Source organism: Passer domesticus, chromosome 14 (assembly GCF_036417665.1).
Source record: "Passer domesticus isolate bPasDom1 chromosome 14, bPasDom1.hap1, whole genome shotgun sequence".
NCBI lineage: Eukaryota > Metazoa > Chordata > Aves > Passeriformes > Passeridae > Passer > Passer domesticus.
This window is the reverse complement of record NC_087487.1, coordinates 7567113-7585784: the sequence shown is the minus strand read 5'-3', so window position 1 is coordinate 7585784 and position 18672 is coordinate 7567113. Positions and strand designations below refer to the sequence as shown.

At 41.9% G+C, this 18672-nt stretch overlaps 1 protein-coding gene across 1 annotated transcript in view; it reads right to left on the bottom strand.

Moving 5' to 3' along the window:
* PRTG (protogenin) overlaps positions 1-18160 on the bottom strand; it is an 85826-nt gene extending 67666 nt beyond the window's left edge. Inside the window, exons 1-2 of the mRNA XM_064389464.1 lie at positions 17917-18160; positions 17165-17467 (exon numbers count right to left, since the gene is read on the bottom strand). Of these exons, the coding sequence (XP_064245534.1) occupies positions 17165-17467; positions 17917-18160 (547 nt within the window). The remainder of the gene's footprint in view (positions 1-17164; positions 17468-17916) is intronic.
* Positions 18161-18672: the final 512 nt, after the last annotated feature.

Genomic DNA, 18672 nt, shown 5'->3' with positions numbered 1-18672 from the left:
TCACAACTAACCTAATCTGGCATCCAAAAAGAAAAACCAAAAAAACCCCACAAGACCAAACAAAACCAAAATAAACCCACACAAGTCAAAATAGAACATGAAAGATTTAAAGATTGACTACTATGATTCTAAAGTTCCTCAAATAACAAGAAAAATTTAATAAACACTCAGTGCAACACACAAAAGACAATTTCAGCACTTTGCAACAAAAATCTGCAGCACTGGAAGCATAAATCTGCCCCATTCTGACCAATGAATTTCACTGCAGATGCCAGCAGAAGGGTAAGACCTCCATTTATTGGTCTTGTATCACTATAAATAAATAAATGTTACTCCTGGCTAAAATAAAACTAGACCCTAAGCAGAATGCAAAACCCACTCTTCACCTCACCCTGCCTAGCTCATCAATCAGAGGAAGCACCAGAGAGCACATCCCAGGCCAGGAGAGGGGCCCCACACATTCCTGTGCTGCACCACCCACCCTGCGCCTCCGCTCACATCTGGGGGAAGGCAGAGGAAGGGGTTCCATTTCATACAGTGGCAAACTGACACCATCCCCATATGAATGAGTGTAAGTTGATATGGTGGTGCTGTTAAGTCTCCAGACTGTCAGAAATGCTATTCCTGAGAGATAGGAGCACTCTCCATTTTTTGCTTACAGCGTTTCGGAATCAGCATCCCAGGATGAAAGACCATTTCAATGCAAAACGCTGAGCAGGGGTGTTGGGAATTCAAGCCCTTCAGCCCCCTCTCCAAATGTCAACATTTCCTCATTCCCACGGGGAAGGAAAGAAGAAATGCCTCTACTCTCAAGGGCCAAATGCCTGCAGCTCATTTCCCTGTCACCAAATGCCCCACTACTGCATTACACAGCCCAGAGATCTCACCCAAGAACAATCTTTCAGGGTAGTAACTAACAGTTAAAATCTGAACGTCCTAAACTTTGAGAGCAGCAGGGAGAAAATCAGAAACAAATGTCACACACAAAAAAAACCAAAAACAAAACAAGCAACAAAAGACACTGTCAGTACTACCTATTTATTGAAGCTACTTAAATCTTCAAATTAAATGTTTACCTGAAAAATTCTACAGGTACAGGAGGGGGAAGTGTTTACAACTCTTGCAATTTTCACATTAATCAAATGTGAAAAATCAGAAGTGCAGCTTGCAGAAAAAATTATTTTGCCTTCAATGTCTTTAGAGGAAATCACCTTGCTATGGGTATTGACTGCTTGGGGGGGACACAATTGTTGGACTCTCAGATTTCCAGTTTGCTCAGTCATAGCACAACCAAACAGCCATGTTCTGCTAAGTAGGTAATACATCTAGTTATTAGATTACTTATATTTTCCAATACAAAATGACAACCCATTTTTCCTTTCCATGATTTTGAAAAGCGCATTGTCTCTAACTTAAGGCCATGAACCAAAGCCACCAGGGAAGCACTGAGGGAAGTGTCATCAGGCGCCCAGAGAAGCTGGTGTCCCCACCTCAGACATCCTACTCCAGCCTGGAACAAGCAGTCCCAAGCAAGGGGACTGCTCCCTGGGAAAAGCAGGAGAGGAATAGCACTAGGCCTCCATGAAAGGAGGCTGCCTATTCAACAGGTGTTTTACTTATCCCAGATTTCTGACACATATGTAGAGGTGTGTAACAGAGAAGCGTTAGCAAGGTTAGATTATCTCTGACTTCCATCTTCCCCTGTGCTCTTAAGGTAGTTAAGCCATTCGTTTACCTTGACAAATACAAAATTCTCCCTTTTCCCCCAAAAAAAGATGGAGAGAAAAAGATACATCAAGCTTCACTGTGTTTTCTTCTAAATTATGCACTTGTTCTTCCATCAGTAGAAGTACCTTGGCCTGGAGCCAATCAGAAATCCCCCATAATACGTTCAATAAGCCAAATCAAAACAATACATAGCTTATGAGAGTGGGGAAAAGAAACTTGAAGGTCGTATTTCATCTGCTGCAGCTCATGGTGCTCATTCAAAGGGAGGCAGAAGGTTAACTGGCAGGATCTGCTCGCTAATGCCTGTTATTTCCAGTGGAAGGAGCCAAGCAACGACACACTTTGCTCAGCACTTCACCAAGAGGAGCAGCAAGGAAATCCTAATGCTAAGGAAACACAACCCAGCTGGAGGGCAGATGGAAAGAGGAGCTGGGAACACACCAAAGCTGAAACACACCTCCCTAGCACAACTCAAAGTTGGTTTTTTGGACACATTAGTTGTAGAACTGAAAACATGATTCAAGTTTCATAATGCATGGAAACACCTTCCTATTTTTACAAAAAAGAGCAGCCTAAACTAGCAGATGGAAACAGCTCCCCTGAGCATTCAGAAAATGCTAAGTTTTTACAACAAATTATTGTTTCGGGTGGAAACAGACACTAGATGATAAATACAAGGTTCTACCCTCAGCTTTACCATCGTTTGTGTTGTTCTAGAGGAAAGTAATTTATTTGTTTGAGCCTGCTGAATTTATTCTCACTTTTCTCTTCATCCAAAACAGAGATAACACATTAATCTTTTATTACTTGATGCTTTCCTGGATTGCTCAAAACCATACATGAGAGGTAGTGAGGAACATTAATACTCACATAACACACACATTAAATCTAAGAGTGGGATTAATAGTAATTAATATTCTTAACTCTGTCCAATCAACCAACCACAAAAATCTACAGATTTTTTTTGGCAGAAACACAGTGGGGTGGACAAATCACAGAAAGGACAGGGGGAAACAACAAAAAACAAACAAAACAAAACAACCCTATTGCACTGATGGAATTGAAATTATCTGTCCTTCTACATGAGCTCAACACTACACTGATAAACAAAATCTCTCTTTGATTGAAGGCCGAATTAAAACGGAGCAATGCAGGAACTCTTCTGACCCAAAAGTAATCCACTCAATCATATAATGCATCCCCTTCCTTTAAGTAAAATGAATAGCCCTCCATAGAACCTTTTTCTTCCTTGACAAGTCCTTGACAGAAGAATGTGAATCTGGACAGTTAAATGAATCAATCACCAGCTGCTAGTCTAGGGCCAAGATGGTGAGCCGAGGGGCCTGCCAGAGTTCACTGACCACTGGGCAAAGCAGGACAAAGGCTCTGCCTCTATGAATAGTCTACTCCTGGGATCCAAAGGTCACTTAGCTGCCTTGGAAACGGTCCCCTTTGGTTATTTAAAGTTCTCAGGCTATTCTGCCACAGATATTATTGTTTCAGGTGGCCACCATCTTTCTCCATCACAAGTTTGTGAAAGGCCAGGCAACCATTATTTAGATAAACGGAAGACAATGGTGAACGCAGCAGCAACTAAATAGTGAGGAAAGGAACAATTAAAATAAATAAAAATAATGCTTTAAACTTCCCCATAACTCCAGCTTTTGAACAGGCCTGTGAAAAACATCCTCAGAGAAAAAAGGTGCCAGCACCCAAAGGTACAGATCCCAAAGAGGATCTAGATGTACACATTGCATCAAAGGCAATGTGTACATCTAGATGTACAAATGAATACTCCACTGCCTTTGAGATTCTTTACATAAATGTATCAGGAAAAGCAACAAAATGAGGAAAAAAAGAAAGAACAAACAAACAAGTACTGGAGCTTTTCTCTTGTCATGACTGCAGGGCTGTATTTCCAAAAAACTGCCCTATGGCTCTACATAAGACCTGTAGTCTAGGCTATGTGGGGGAGTAAATATTTGAGAGAAGGGACAGAGCAGATGAAAGAGGAGGTGAAACCCACAGGGGCCAACTCCTCCACAGCACTGGAGCCCACAGTCCTGCCTGGCACCTCAAAAAAAGCTCTTCTCTGCACCAGCAATACACCTGATTTCATCTGAGTCAGATGACAAAGTAAATTTTGTACTGACAAACACCAGAGAGTGCATAAATGAGTATACATATGTATATATATAAAAATATTAACTGAGGACTAGTATTGTTAAGTTAAAGTTATTGCTGAATACATGCTCAGATAACAGCCCACGTTCTGGTTGAATCAGAAAGTTCTGACAAACTTACTTGTTTAAAAAGTTGTCACAAGACACTCTGTTACAAACCTTTTTTCATTGCATCCTGCCCATATAAAGCTCTAGTACTTTCAAGCATATTTATTTCATTTTTTTATTGCATACATCATTAGATACATGAAGCTAATCCCTAAACTTTCCCACTCAGACATTCAATTCATGTGTATATACACACATTCATCTCTTACATGTGTGTATATACACATGATGAAAATTTCCCAAATGCTCAGAAATTGGGAAACTGAAGAAAATACTCTGTTTATGTAACTGATTTGCTCTGTTTATATACATGCTTTAGGAAACAATACAAGTGCACAATCACACTTCCCCCACTATTCACAGCACCAAATGAATGGTGCTCACATACTGAGCATCTATTCAATATTTTGTTTTCTCCTCTCTGTTCAGTGTGTGGCCTCATTCCTTGTTTATTACACGTGTTAAACACTGCCCTCAACAGAGTTACCAGCTTCCTTCTGGCCTTCCTGCAGGGCTCTGCACTACAGTTCTTCACAAATGTCACTGCACCCACTTTCACAACACCTCGAGATTATGTTCTATTATTATTTCAATTCTACTGTTGGGTATGGACAAACATTTGGATGGGGGACTGAAATATTCACTAAATTTAGACATGCAAGACACAACACTGATCCATCACAGTGCTCCATGTGTTGCAGTCATGGACAGCTCCCACAGCTTGCTGCAGCTCCACCTGACCAGAGCTCAGAACATCGTATCAAACATTGAGGCCATAAGAAATATGCAATCAAATATTTCTCATGAAAAACTGGGACTAGTGGACTCGTGTCACATATTGCAGAAGCTTCTGGCTGGAGCAGAAATGCATTTCTAACACTCTAATGATCCCCAGACTAGTGATGCCTCAGGCATCACTAGGAGATTATTCTTTGTCTTTCTGAAGTTCCCAAGGGAAGTCCAGGCCTCCTGGGTCCTGCAAGATCAGCTGCTCTGATGGGCACACCCTCTTGGTCTGCCTTTGCCAGATCCCTCTTCCACTCTGGACTTGTACCCACGGCAATCTGCCAAGCCCAGGTCCCCTCTCTCCTCCTCAGCACTCGCCTCTTCCCACCAATCCCCTTCCTGACCTCTAGACACATGAGACCACTCACACCTCCACCTCACCCCCTTCCCCTGCCAAACTTCCTCTCCAGGTAATTAGAGCATTGTTTTCAGCCTTCCATGCCAGCTGGTTTCTCCAGGCAGTGTTAGATCACACTTCAGCTCCTCATTAATGCAGAACAGGAAAAAAAAGCAGGTCTGCATCTGTCCAGCACTGCTTAGAGGGAAAGCCCAGCTCGGTGTTCACAAGCCACAGGCTCAGCACAAACGTCACCTCTTGTCTTCAGCTAATCAAGCTGAGTAAAGATGTGTGAACGTACGCCAAAATAAAAAAAAGTTCGAGATTTTTCCTAAGAACTTTCAGGACAACCAATTCTAGTCATAGCAACAACAAAAACAACTTCCAGATGCAAAGACCCCAACAAGTTCCATGTCTCCATTCCCTAAGGAGACACTTCCATGCTGTCCTAGTGAAAAAAAAAAAAATAAAGAGAAAAGTTTCATCTTCAATTTGCTCTAGGGAACAGGATAAACAGTCCTCATGAAATATACTGTACTAGAAAAATTAAAAACCAGAAACGAATATTGACATGACAAATTTCTATTGAAAAAGTTAACATGTCAGAAAATGAACAACTACAGTTCTACAATATAAATACTTGGTAAATTTAAGATCAGGGTGTCAATAGCCCACTTAGAACAAGACCATTTGTACACATACACACACAAATATCAGAGCAGAAGGAAAGTCTACCACTGATTTTTATTTTTAAGAAACATGATTAAAAGCATCAAAAGGTTTCATCTCTATTATGCAAAAATAAAGTCTGGCAAATTATTCTTTCTTAGGGCAGACAGTGGGGTTACTTTTTATGCCTTCTTAGAAAACCATGGGGTATTTTTCCCATTGATAGAACTCTAGGCTGTGCTGTTCCTTCAGAAACATCCTTGCTAAGAGGACCACAGCCAGACCACATTAACAATTCTAACTTATATTGCCTTATCTGGCACAAATATTTCAATTATTTTACATCAACACCTTGTGAGACTACCTTCACACTGCTATTTCTTGAGATGGTCAGAGCTCATCTACCAGTCAGTAGCTGCCAAAAAGAGAAGACAAGCTCTTCCCAGACAGACCCAAAGCCCCGCTCACTACTCCTGCCTACTCACCTCTAACAAACTAGTGCACTGATTAAACTTAACTTTGTGTTTCACTGCAGTTTCTTTTTTTTTAATAACTTCATGTTTGCATCATGAGTGGACTTCCATACCTAGTACACACAAAAACCCCCACAGGCTACTTACTACTAATGAAGGCCATTAAAGAAAATATCAGCATTATAAACATTCATCTAAACACAAAACACAGATTTTGAACGTGCTTCATTCTCTCAGTAGGATCTACTTCCAGGATCTCCTCTGGTGCACAAAGTACACACAACTCTAAAGGGAAAGAAATACTGTTTCGAAACTATAGCTAATAAAATCCTTCATAAAAAATATTTATTCTGTTCTAAAAAGGAACTATTTTCACTAAAATCTCTGACCATAAAGGAGCCTAATCTACTACCATGTGCTCCATAATGATACCTATTTGAAGATTAGATATGTTGCCTTTCATGTATAGAGTTTCCTGCAGCTATTTTATGATAGCTAATATAGTTCCTTCAGTATGTACAGTTTTTTTATTATTATTGTGTATTTATCTTAAATAAATCCATGCAAAACCAGTAATTATATTGAGGGGGGAAGGGAGGATAAAGCCCTGTTTAGATTTCAGGGATTCACCATCTGAAAGCTTTTATTCTTCCACAGTGAAGGAAAGTTATGACCTTTGACATGTGGCCATGGTGCCAAAGAAACTGCTCATAAATGTGTGTCAGTAAAGAAGCAGAAATCAATAAATTCATTTAATCCAGTGAACTATTATGTAGTGAGACACAATATATTTTCAAGAGCCAACTGCTCTACTCTTTCGCTCAAAAGACAAAAATTTTATGTAATGGATTTTTTGCATATTCAATTTTTTGATGGTATCTTAGAGCCTTTAATAAATATTTTGGTCAGTTACAGCACAATTTGTGAGTCCACTCATTTCTGTTCGAAAGATCCCTGATACAGCTGGATTCAGGTAGCACAACAGGAGCACTAGAAGGGGGGCAGATATCCTATTAACTACCTCCACCACTGCCAGAGACAGCTATCCCACAGGAATCACACACTGGCAGGTGCTAAAAGTGGGCATTTTTTTCCACACTGGGTGCTCAAGAGCAGAAAAAAAAAAAAGAAATATTGTTCATCATTCCAAACAAAGGAATTTCAAAAGACCACATAAAGCAGGATCATAAAGGCTTTCAGCAATGCACTTGGTCACCTACCAAACACTGTTAAGAATCAGCAGTAAAGCAACACTGGGTAAAGATTATGACCATTAAAAACAAGTTCTAACTGCCACGTGCTGGGAATGGCACAAAGCTCCCATCAGTGCTACCAAGAATTCCACAGTTAATTTCTTGTACACTGTGGGATAAAACTGAGCTGCCTTCCTGGCCCAGACTGGCTGAACTAATAAAAGCAGGATCCACTTTCAACCTCTATTGAAGATCAATGATAAATCTGCTTGCAAACTGCGGGCTACAGGGGTGTTTGCATAAATAAGCATTAAAAGCAAGAGGGGAAAAAAGAGCTGGTCATATGCTCACTTAGGCTTTAGGAGAGGCGGTGGGGGAAGGAAGTTTCAGCCTTGTAATTTGGGACATGCTAGGTACAAAGTTTCTCCTCAGGCAAAATGACAGAGTCGTGCCAGAACTCCCAGAGAATATTTCCAGTTAACATCAATTTACCGGATGTCACAGACAAGTTTAATGAACAAAATGATAAATGGCTGTCAATGGCTTCATAAAGTCAACGAATTCTCATTACAAAGAACATACATAATGCACAGCTCTGCCTGAGGCACATGGTACAGTTATTAGAGGTTTACTAGAGATCTTGATGTGGACGGTGAAATGGTAATTTAATAATTTACCCTAGTTAATTTGCTGATAAGTCATCTAAGCAATTTATTAATATGTTCAAGATTGTACAAGCAGGAGTAAGCATTTAAAATTCTTCTGCATGTTCAAAGACTTGAATTTTAAGGTTTCTTTGAAAAGATAACGGGTTATTTGAAAAATTCCAGTTGTAACAAGTTGTAAAGCAAAAAGCAATACTGTGTAACACTGACCTGATTTTATTGTACATCATTGCAAGGGCTATTAAAACAGCTTTTTCTTAATCAAAATTATTGCCTTATTTTAAGTGACAGGCAGACCACCTGAGACAAGATATTATACTTCTGTAGAATCATTTTTACCTCATCTAAATTTGGGGTCAAAACTGACCTCAAAGTATCTTATGACACTTCCCTCCTCTGCCACAGCTGTGAAAATAAGCTCCACTGGAAAACTGCACCTCCTTCCAGGCATCAGACAGGAACAAGGAAGGAGGGTCAGCAGAAGCTGTTTTGCAGATCCAAAGCAATGATGTAGCACATACATGACAACTCATAAAAGAAAAGGAAAAAAATCAAAAACTAACTAAATGCAGAAAAATCAGCCTGCACGTGACAAGAGAAAGAAGAAAGAGTGGGAACATGGGAGAGAACACAAATGATGAGAAAATTTTCAATGTTAGAACAGATCAGCAAATCAATGAAAAGCTTTGCTATTTGATGTTTTCCTCTCCTTTTTAAGGTGTACAGAAAGTGTCTTGATACAGTTTAAAAGGCAGATGAACCCACTTTGTACCATATGGTGATATGGACATGCTGATACATAACTGTTATGAGGGAGAAGACAGCATTGCTACTGCACATGCTGCAAAGGCTGAGATGTAACCTGGTTTTCTAAACTTATTTTAACCTGTTTGGACTTTAATCTGAAATGGCTCAAAGTAGAGCCTCGGGAATGATGAAGGTTTTACACAAGAAATTCTGGTCTACTGCAATGAGAACAAACAATGTAATCAATCAATGTGATCAGGATTATTATCTGAAGACAATAAAAATGCCAGTGAGTGGCAATGTTTTGAGATAAAACCCATCCAACCAGCCCCCTGATATCAGCTGGTACATAGGAAGTTTTCTTCCTAAGATTCTGTAGATGGAAAAATAGATCAAAGACCCTCTGTGCAGCTGGCTTCATGCTTTTCACAACACATTTCTGCCACCATTCTGAACAACAACCATCTTACTTCTCACTGTCCAGGAGAATTGTACCAGGACTCTGATGGCAGACACTGCTTTCAAACACTGCTTGGAGTTTTTCTCCATGACTGGAGGTGTCATTTGCTTAGCAATATTCTGCCATTAAAAAAATTGGTAAAATACAAGTAGCTGTGAGGTCTTGAGAGGAAGAGAGTTGATATTTTTTGTGTTCCAGGAGTAATTCCTTTCCTCAGAGCATTGCCCACATACAGAAACAATGTTATAAAAAAACTTTCAATAATTTACGAGAATAAGGGTGTATTCTCACCACTTTAACCAGAAGAGGAAGTCAGTTAAAACAGGTATAAATGCAAGAATCCTGACTACAGAAGGTTAAACAATTCTTTGCTGACCTTCTCCCTCCCCAGTAACCCTGCCAGAGATGGAGAAGTAGTGTCTTGGTACATTGCAACTTTTGCCTCAAATTATTAAATTCTGACAAAAGGTTTGGATATAAAACTTGTTATAAAAGACATAGGAATGCTGACAGCAAGTTCATTTTCAATATTTCATTTCTCACATTGCATTCTACTGCTCTGACATCCAGTAAACAAGCAGCTACTTACTGAATATTATTGCTAAAAATGTTCAGGCTGGAATCAAACTTGCTCAAGCTTAGCTACTAAATAAGTTCTCATCAGCCAAAGTCAGGAGACCACATCTGGAGTTTTAAAAGTTTAGTGCAATACTGGCACAGAAAGACTCAGGAACTCTGAAATGTTTACCCCATAAAATACAAAGATTACACATTCTGTCATTGTTGGGTTTTGATAATAAGAATCTAAGTGAACTTCAGGAGCAGACCTGTCTGCCTCTGGGAAAATGATACCAAGATTCTATTTCCCTATGCTGCAGATGCTCTGATATGTCAGAAACCTTTACCAGAACTACAAGAGATGGGCACTTGAGAAACAAGCACTTTGAACAGGGCCTTGAGATGTTAACTGTGTTATCCAGATGCAACTTAGTTAATTTTGTCTTTGATGTCTTATGTTGTTAAAATTAAAAAAAAAAATTCCACTCACCTAAGACCAAATTTGATTTCTTAAAAAAGAAAAAAAACAACAAAACCAATAGAATTATTATTGAGAGTTATGAAACAAAGTAAAAGCAGCAGAAAAAAAAAATCTGTCTAGTAATGCTTATTTATATTTTCCTCTAATAAATTAGGAAGGCCATCTCCCTCCAAAGTTTTTACATACAGAAAAAAACAGAGGAGGACTTGACAATAATTCCATACACTAAGGCAAAAGCAAACTGTCCATGCTCAGGTGGATTAACAGACATCTATTCCCTAAGTCTGCTGTTTATGTCTTTAAAAAGTAATCATTTAATCCATACAACCAAAAATTGTTTCCACTACAGATGCAGGTTTTGGAAGGCTGCCAGATGGATTTCTAACTCCCTACACAAATGATCTAGAGCAATTTTTTTTCCACCTCTAATTCAATTGCTGAGACAATCAACTTTAAAATGTAGACACTGCTTAAAATGCTGCTGCTTAAAAGCTACCTAGAGGTTGACCTTAGTAACTAATGTTGACCATACAACCCACACTTACTCAACAAAATGTGGAGTCTTGACATTGTTGATTACTTTTTCACTTAGGTGGTGATTACCAGTTATAAAGACTGGAAGTAATCAATCCCAATTTAACAGCTGGGCCTATTGATGAAACAAAAACAAAAAAAATGCAAAACTAAATAAAGATTATATTCACAATTTTGGAGATAAAGTGTGGAAAAAATACAAAATGCTGAGGAAAACAAACAAATACTAAGCACAAGTTTGTCCAACAATGAGCATGAACATATTTCTGTAGGAAAACGCTTAGTAACTTTTAAATTCTTCCTCCAAGATTCTCTTTTGTCATTGTCTTAAATTGTTCTGCACACCATCAATAGCCACAGCTGTTAAATTGTGAAGACGTGACAACAAGTCTCTAGGCAAACAACTGCTCCGAGTGAGATCCTTTTCTTTAGGATAATCAGAGCTGGCTGACAAAAGGGGGCCTTACTGAATGCCCTTTCAACAATTTCTACACCAAGAAATGCAGAGAAAAAGGGAGGGGGAAGAAAGGGAGCAGTGGGGGGGAGCATCACACTGCAGGAACAGAACAGCATCTTTTGCTGCCATACATTGCTTTGCAAGTAGGAAAGGAATCTCCACAGGTTTGTGCACACAGCACACACAGCTCACACCAGGTGAGGAGTGAGTGCTTTTGGCCACAGCTCTGAACAGCATCTAGCACAGCACCGTGTTTTCCTTCAGCCTTTCCTTCAGGTTTTATTAGCTACAGAGTGTACTGCCAAAAAGATTGAGCATTCTTTTAACAAAGAAGCTAGTAAAAACTTTATACATTGTAAAGTTACCCTGATAAAAACTGGTAAATAAACCCTAACAGCTTTGGTCTGACTAGCTAGGAAGAAAAGCAAGGGCATGGAAGGCCTCAGTCTGGCATTAGGCTTGACACAAATTTGAAACCGAGGTGTTGAGGAAACCCATAAAAAGCACACCTCTCAAGTGACATGGTAGTGGAAACAAACACTGTTCATGTGCACTAAGCGAAGTTTTATACCTTTTTTTTTATCTTGGTAACAATATAAAAGCCCATTCCTCATTCTGTGGAAGAGCTCTTAAAAGTGCAGCAAATCATTGCTGAAAAAGGAGGGAAAGCCCTGGTACCAACAACGAAAAAAGTAACTAATGGTTATGTCTTAAAAGGATGCTGATAATTGTCTTCTGTCAAGGTGCTGCAGGACTTCAGGTCAAAAGACGCCTGGGGAGTTGTAGAGGAAAATACTCCAATAAAATGGGTTAACAAGATAGTACTTCCCACTTTTCTTATTTCTTCAGGATATCTCAGTTAAAGAACAAAAATCTTACTGTTCTTGCTATCAACTGCCATTGCTGACTAAGACATTGGAACCTCATCCTCCTGCCTAAAAACACTGGAATTTAAATGCACTTATAGTCAGCCGTGTGCACTCTCAGCTTAGAAACAAATTTTCCTCTCAGGATATTCAATCAACTAATCAAAGCAACAGCAGTAGGGCAGCACTTGTCAAAACCCAGACCACCAGGTTCCTCGAGCTGTCTGTAACCACACCAGCTCTACAGCACTAAGACTTTGCTCTCTTTCAATACAATATATTGCCTACAGCTGCCATCTGCCATTTCACTTCCACCTCAGTCCAAAACCACTTCTGCTCCCTAACACCACCTCTCTTTCTCACAATTTGTACCTCTCTCCTGCTATTTAAAATAATTAAACATAACTTTGAGTTCTATATGCACTTGGAAGACACCTGAAATGACAGATTCCATGGAAAGCGAAAACTGTATTGATAGGCCACAGCTATTAATCCTGTTATTTGAAGGCAAGATGAAGATTATTTTTTAAAAAATCAGTAGCAGAGGGGCAAAGTTTTGCCTACAGATTTCACAAAGGCCATAGTTTGATGAGTGTAAGTTTCATTAACCTTCCCCTGTCCCCACTAAGTCTTCCCACCTCCACTTCAGTCCTCTCAGTTACACCAGTGCAGTCACTGAGTGGCTCCAAGACAAACCATATCGGGGAACTCATCTGGGTTAAACACCATCTTTTGGTTTAATTCTATTATTTTAACCCAGACCAGTTCCCTGTTCAGTTAGCTACACGTGCAGCTGTGCCCACACAAGGAACAGCACAATGCCAAAGTGGGAACAAACGGCTGGAACTGCTAAGGAAACATGATTGTCACAGAGGCTCAGCAGCATGCACTCTTCAGTGCAAATATTTAAAAGCAGAGCAAAAGATGCTGTTAGGCTATAAAAACATAAATATGGCCAAAAATTGGCAGGACAGTGGGACCTGAAGTCACATCAGTGCCTCAGCAGGCAAGCAAAGCTATGAACTTCCCTCCAAGTACAGCCTGCTCTGTGTGAAGGGCCCAGCATCCCTCAAGCTGCAGAGCAGGGGGCACACACAGCTCCCCTCCAGGACCATGTTCCCAGAAACCTTCTGCTTGTATCACCTTTCACTCTTGTCAAATGTAGAAACCCGTACAAGAAGAATTAGGCTTACATTTCTTCTAATTCACAAACATTAAAATCAATTCAACAAGTTACAAAAGGAGAAAGGGTTATCCAGGAGTGCTGTTTATATAGCACCATCTCAAGACGTCAATTTCTACTTTTTGTGAAAAGGACATAAACAGTGAGTGACCTATCCCATCACTGCACAATGCCCATGCTACCAGCTTCAGAACATGATCTACCTTCTCCATTTCTCCTGAATAATATTTTATTGGAAGTCTAGCTCTATTTTTAGACAGAATCTTAGTTAACTGTGGTTGAATAATCTAAATTTTTAAATGTAGGAAAACAATCTCAGCTTGTTTACTTTTTACTGATTCAAAGTTGTAGCAAAAGGACTTTCCCTGAAATCTACATTCCCTTTATATTCTGTTTAAAGAGATCTCTCTCAGTAGCAGTGGCAAAAGTCGAATTTTGAGTAAGTCATGCTCTTAAGTAGTACCAATTTCCCCTCACAAAGAAGCAGACAGGACCTCCTCCTCTGCCCCCACATCAATCAGCCGGCTTTGGAAGTAGCTACAAGCAAGTACTGAAACTAATATTTAGTTTTACCTAAGCACTACCTCAGCACCAGAGTTTCCTTTTAAAAAAGTAGGGGGATCTCACAAAAAAAAAAAAGCCCTAAATTAGTCAAATTCTTTTGTGCATGGATGAACAACAGGAAAGCAAAGCCTTGGGGCCTCTGGGGAGGAACCCTGTCCCTGCAGACCTACTCTGATGTGCTCGGGAGATAAGGCTCCATAGTGACACTTAAGGAAAGGCCTGCTCACATTTGAATTTCTGCATTCCTCAAGAACAATTCATGGCAATCACTAACTTTGCAGAGGAGCTACATGAAAGCTTTGGCCAATGAATGAGGGTCATCTGCTCTTTATCACAAGGGTAAACCTCATCCTGGCCAGTTTCTAACCTTTTAACCCTGTGAATTCTTAATTTGCACATGAATAATGGAATTCTTGCTAAGAGTGCAACCTTCAGCTTCCAGTTTCTAACTTTAGAAACCAAGACCTGATCTCCTTGTGTGTTCACATCTTAAACTCTTGGACAGATTAAAGTTTTTGATTTCCAAATGCAACACTAAACATTACAATTCTGAAGCAAAAGATAAGCTTATTGGCAAAACCTCTGACCAGGCAAAGTAAAAGAACATCCTCACACCCTGCTGCTACCAGTAACTGAAGAGAGCATTTGCTTTTTTCCTCCAAAGAAAGAATGCCCATTTAATGCCTATTCTCCACCTGTTTAATATGTATAGTTCCTTCTGTACCCTGACCACAAGGTAATTTGCCTTTGCAGCAACCGACAACTTCTTCTAAAAAGAAAAATTGTAAGGCTACAAAATCCCCCACAAGACTTTCATTTATTTCACTTTAAATGTCTGCAAAGTTCAATCAGTTCATGAGAGCAGGCAGAAACACTGAAAATGAGAGAGAAACTAATTTTGCACGTGTTTTATGGGCTCCAAATTATCACAATACAAATTATTGCCCAATTTCACAGCTTTACAGTAAAGCTGACGTTCTGAAACGGGTCAGATTGGTGCATGACTAAAGAGAAGAGACTGCTACAGAGGATAACTTCATGTTTGGCCACTAGTTAACCACTTAATCACTAAGTCAACAACACCTACTGTGATCATTATGGATCCGCTATCTCTTCCAGTTTTCTCCAACAGCCATAGAAAGCCTTTCAAGTATTCAAACAAGAAAAAGAAACCTTTTGTCACAGTCTTACAGAGAAGGGGAGGGAGGAAAAAAAAAGGGCTGCAAAACAAGAATCTCACTCCACAGCCTGCAATCTATTGGCTCACAAGAACTTCTTGGTGAAAATCAGCAGAATTAAACCACCTTTCTGACAAAATAATGTGCATGTGAGAAACAAATATTTACAGAAGTCCAGTATTGTCTGAATAAAATCAAACACTACAATTGCATTACCAAGCTATTCTATATAATGCTCTCTACTATTCCAGAAGTTCTCTGGTATAAAGCTTAGAGCTCATTCTGCAATGTCTCCAATTTAATGTGGCCCTGAATTTTCCATCCTACCCACAAAATCCTTCAGCCACTGCTTAGCTTTATGTTGGTTAACAACAACAAAAAAATCCTGATCTCTTTAGGAGGGTTTTCTTGTCTAATTTTTTAATCATGTTGAGACTCTGAAACTTAGTGAGATTAAATGTTAAAAATTGTAATACTTCATTTTTTACCATTTTACCAAAAGCACCCACAAATTACTTAGTCTCTCAATCCTGTGCATGAGCAAGTCATAAAGTAGTACGTAGGCAGGTTTTTGAAATTGAGACTTCAGAGTTTCACACTCTTACAGCACGTGAAAACTCAGCACTCACTTGGAGCCACCTGCTCCCAGGATGGTTTAGAACCACCCAGTGCTCTGGCTCACTGAACAAGGCTTTTCACACCTTCCTGGGGGTCTCGTGGACAGAATCAGGTTGTACTTCGAATCAGGTCAGTAGCACACATAAAAAAACTAACAAATGTTAACATTCACACATTTTCTAATGTAATCAAATATACCAATTTCATTAGTTAGTTTCAGATTGAATTTAGTAAAACTTGCAACTTAGAATTAATGTCAGGTTTTCACTGAGGTACCAGCACTAGTTTTATTCAACTTGCTACTAAGAACAGGGTCGAAGAGGTCATAGGAAGTCTTTTCCTATTAGATTAAGTTCATCAGTTAAGTCCCATTATAGAGGGAACATGAGAAGACTACATAAACTGTGTACTCTCTGTGTTATACTTTCTTTGAAATGAAAGTTTTCTTTACTTTGCCAAAATTTACTTTTCTTTGAAAAGTGCATTCCCATTTACTTTTGGGAAGCAAAGGGAGATCATATTATAGAACAGTCTAGTGGCAAAGCTCTGCTCTGCCATGGAAAAAGGCACAGCATTCCATCCCTCACACACATCTCTTGCTCAATGTTTAAAGATGATAGGAAAATGGAGGGCAACAAACACCCGGGGTCAGTCTGTTAAAGCCATAAAGGCACTTAGACACAACTATTTCCTTCACCATTCACCTCCCAGCAGTAGGGAGTCACTCCAGAAATGCACCTCTCCCTTCCCAGTGGAAGGAAAAAACCACCTAACAGGCTCCTATGGGAGGTGCCAGAGGAAGCAAAAGGGAGAGCACCCACATCTGCTTGGCTGAACACAAGTCAGAAAAGCAAGACCTTACAGTTGCCCAGAAAACTTTTCCCCTCTTTCTTCTCCCAGAGATAAACATCTACATTAATCATTCCACCCTGCCCCAAGATGGCACAACACAACGTCAAGCTACTGAACAAGGAATTTTTTTTTTTAATCAGATCTGTAGATAACCCTTGTAAGGCTGCTAGAACAGCACTTGGGAAACAAGAGCCAGGACTTCTGTAGCCAGCATGACTCTGCATCACAACCTGCTCCAGAGACTGGTGACACACATCAGCCACCCACACAAGGCACCACTGCCCAAGAGGTCTCACAGGTGCCTGTGCCACTTCTGCCACACCAGGGACTGAAAAAGGGACCACCATAAGTTTTTTTCCATAGTATTTATATGTTTAAAAAGAAATATAAAGGTTCTATAGAATTACTCTATAATTTTGCATTTTAACTTTTCAGGTACACAAAGCGATAGGTTGTGGTGTGCTGTTCAGGGATTTGCTGTCACAAACTCAGGAGCACGTTAATAAACAAGAGCTGGGACTTACTTGCTAGTGTGAGGTGACTTTTCTGACTGAGAATGGCCCCATGTTTGTTCAGAGCTAAGCACTGGTAAAATCCTTCATCAGACAGTTCTCCCTTCTTTCCTTCTACCTCACTGATATACAACGAGCCATTGGATAAAGTGTAGATCCGTTCATTTTCAGACACTTTGCCTCCATTTTTCAGCCATGTAATAGTTATAGGAGCTTCACCACGGGCTTGGCAGTCTAAAACCACCGGATCCTTCCTTGACACAGTAACGTCCTGAGGCTCTTTCACAAAAAACAGTTCACTAAAGCACCACAGTCCTAAGAGAGAAGGAAAAAAAAAAAGGGAAAAAAAAGTTTTTTTGCCTGTAAGGACAGCCATGTAAGCAGAGAGATGCAAGCTACCGAGCGCGCTGCGAGCCACCCGCGGCACGAGGTGAAGCCATCGCTCCCGCACACGCTCCGAGCGCTCCCAACTCCGGCAACTCTGCGGAAACTTGGTACTGACTCCACGCGGCGGGAAGCCCCCAGGCTGTAAGAAGCCAAGGAGCAGAGAAGCAGCGCCTTCCACACCGAGCCGGGCACGGCAGGGCACGGGCCGGGGGCGCGGGGACCGCGGGGCCGCAGGGCGCGGGCAGCGCAGCGCCCACACAGGTGCGGCCGCTCCGCCCGGCCCGCCCGCTAATTTTACAAGCCTGCCAAAGCAGCCGGAGCGGAGCGCGTCGTAAAAAGGCTGATTTTACAAGGAATCGTTAGCGAAAACCTCTCACCAGAGCGCGGAGGGGCCGCGCACCGCCCGCGCCCCTCACGCCCCCCCCGCCCCGTCGCGGTGCGAACAAAGCGCGGAGCCGCCGCCGGTTCCCGCTCCCTCCGCGCCGGTCCCGCCGGTCCCCGATAAATAAAGCCACGTGCGGCGGCCGGACAATGGGGCGCGGGCCGGCCGGACTCACCTGGCAGCGGGAGCAGCAGCAGCAGCAGCAGCAGCAGCAGCGGCCGGCGGCGGAGCGGCGCCATTCAGCGGGACGCGGCTGGCATGCCCCGCCGGCCGCCCCACACACCGGTCAGCGGGCGAGGGGAGGAGACTGCGGACGGACGGAGCGGCCCCGGCGCGCCCGTCCCGGCCCTACTCTCCGCATCTCGTCTCCATTGGCCTTTGGGGAGAAGAGGGGCGAGGGGCAGGGCCGGCCGGAGGAGGGAGGGAGGGCCGGGCTGGCCGGGGCGGGCCGCGGGGCGGGGGTCGCGGCGGACAATGCGGCGGGGCCGGCCGCGCACGAGGGGCCGCGCCGCCATCTGGGCCGAGCGCGGCCCCTCCCGGGCGGCACCGGGACCCGACGGCAGCGCCGCCGAGCCCCGAGCCGGGCAGGCTCTGCCGGCTGTGGTACTTGAGCCTTCCAGCCGCGGCTGGAGCTGCCGGCCATGCCTGCCCCCGGGACACCGCGCGGCTCACCGGCGTGGCGAGCATCGGCAACACGTGCGGTACCCAGGGGCTGTGCCGGAGCTCCCCGCCCAGAGCACCGAAGCAGTGC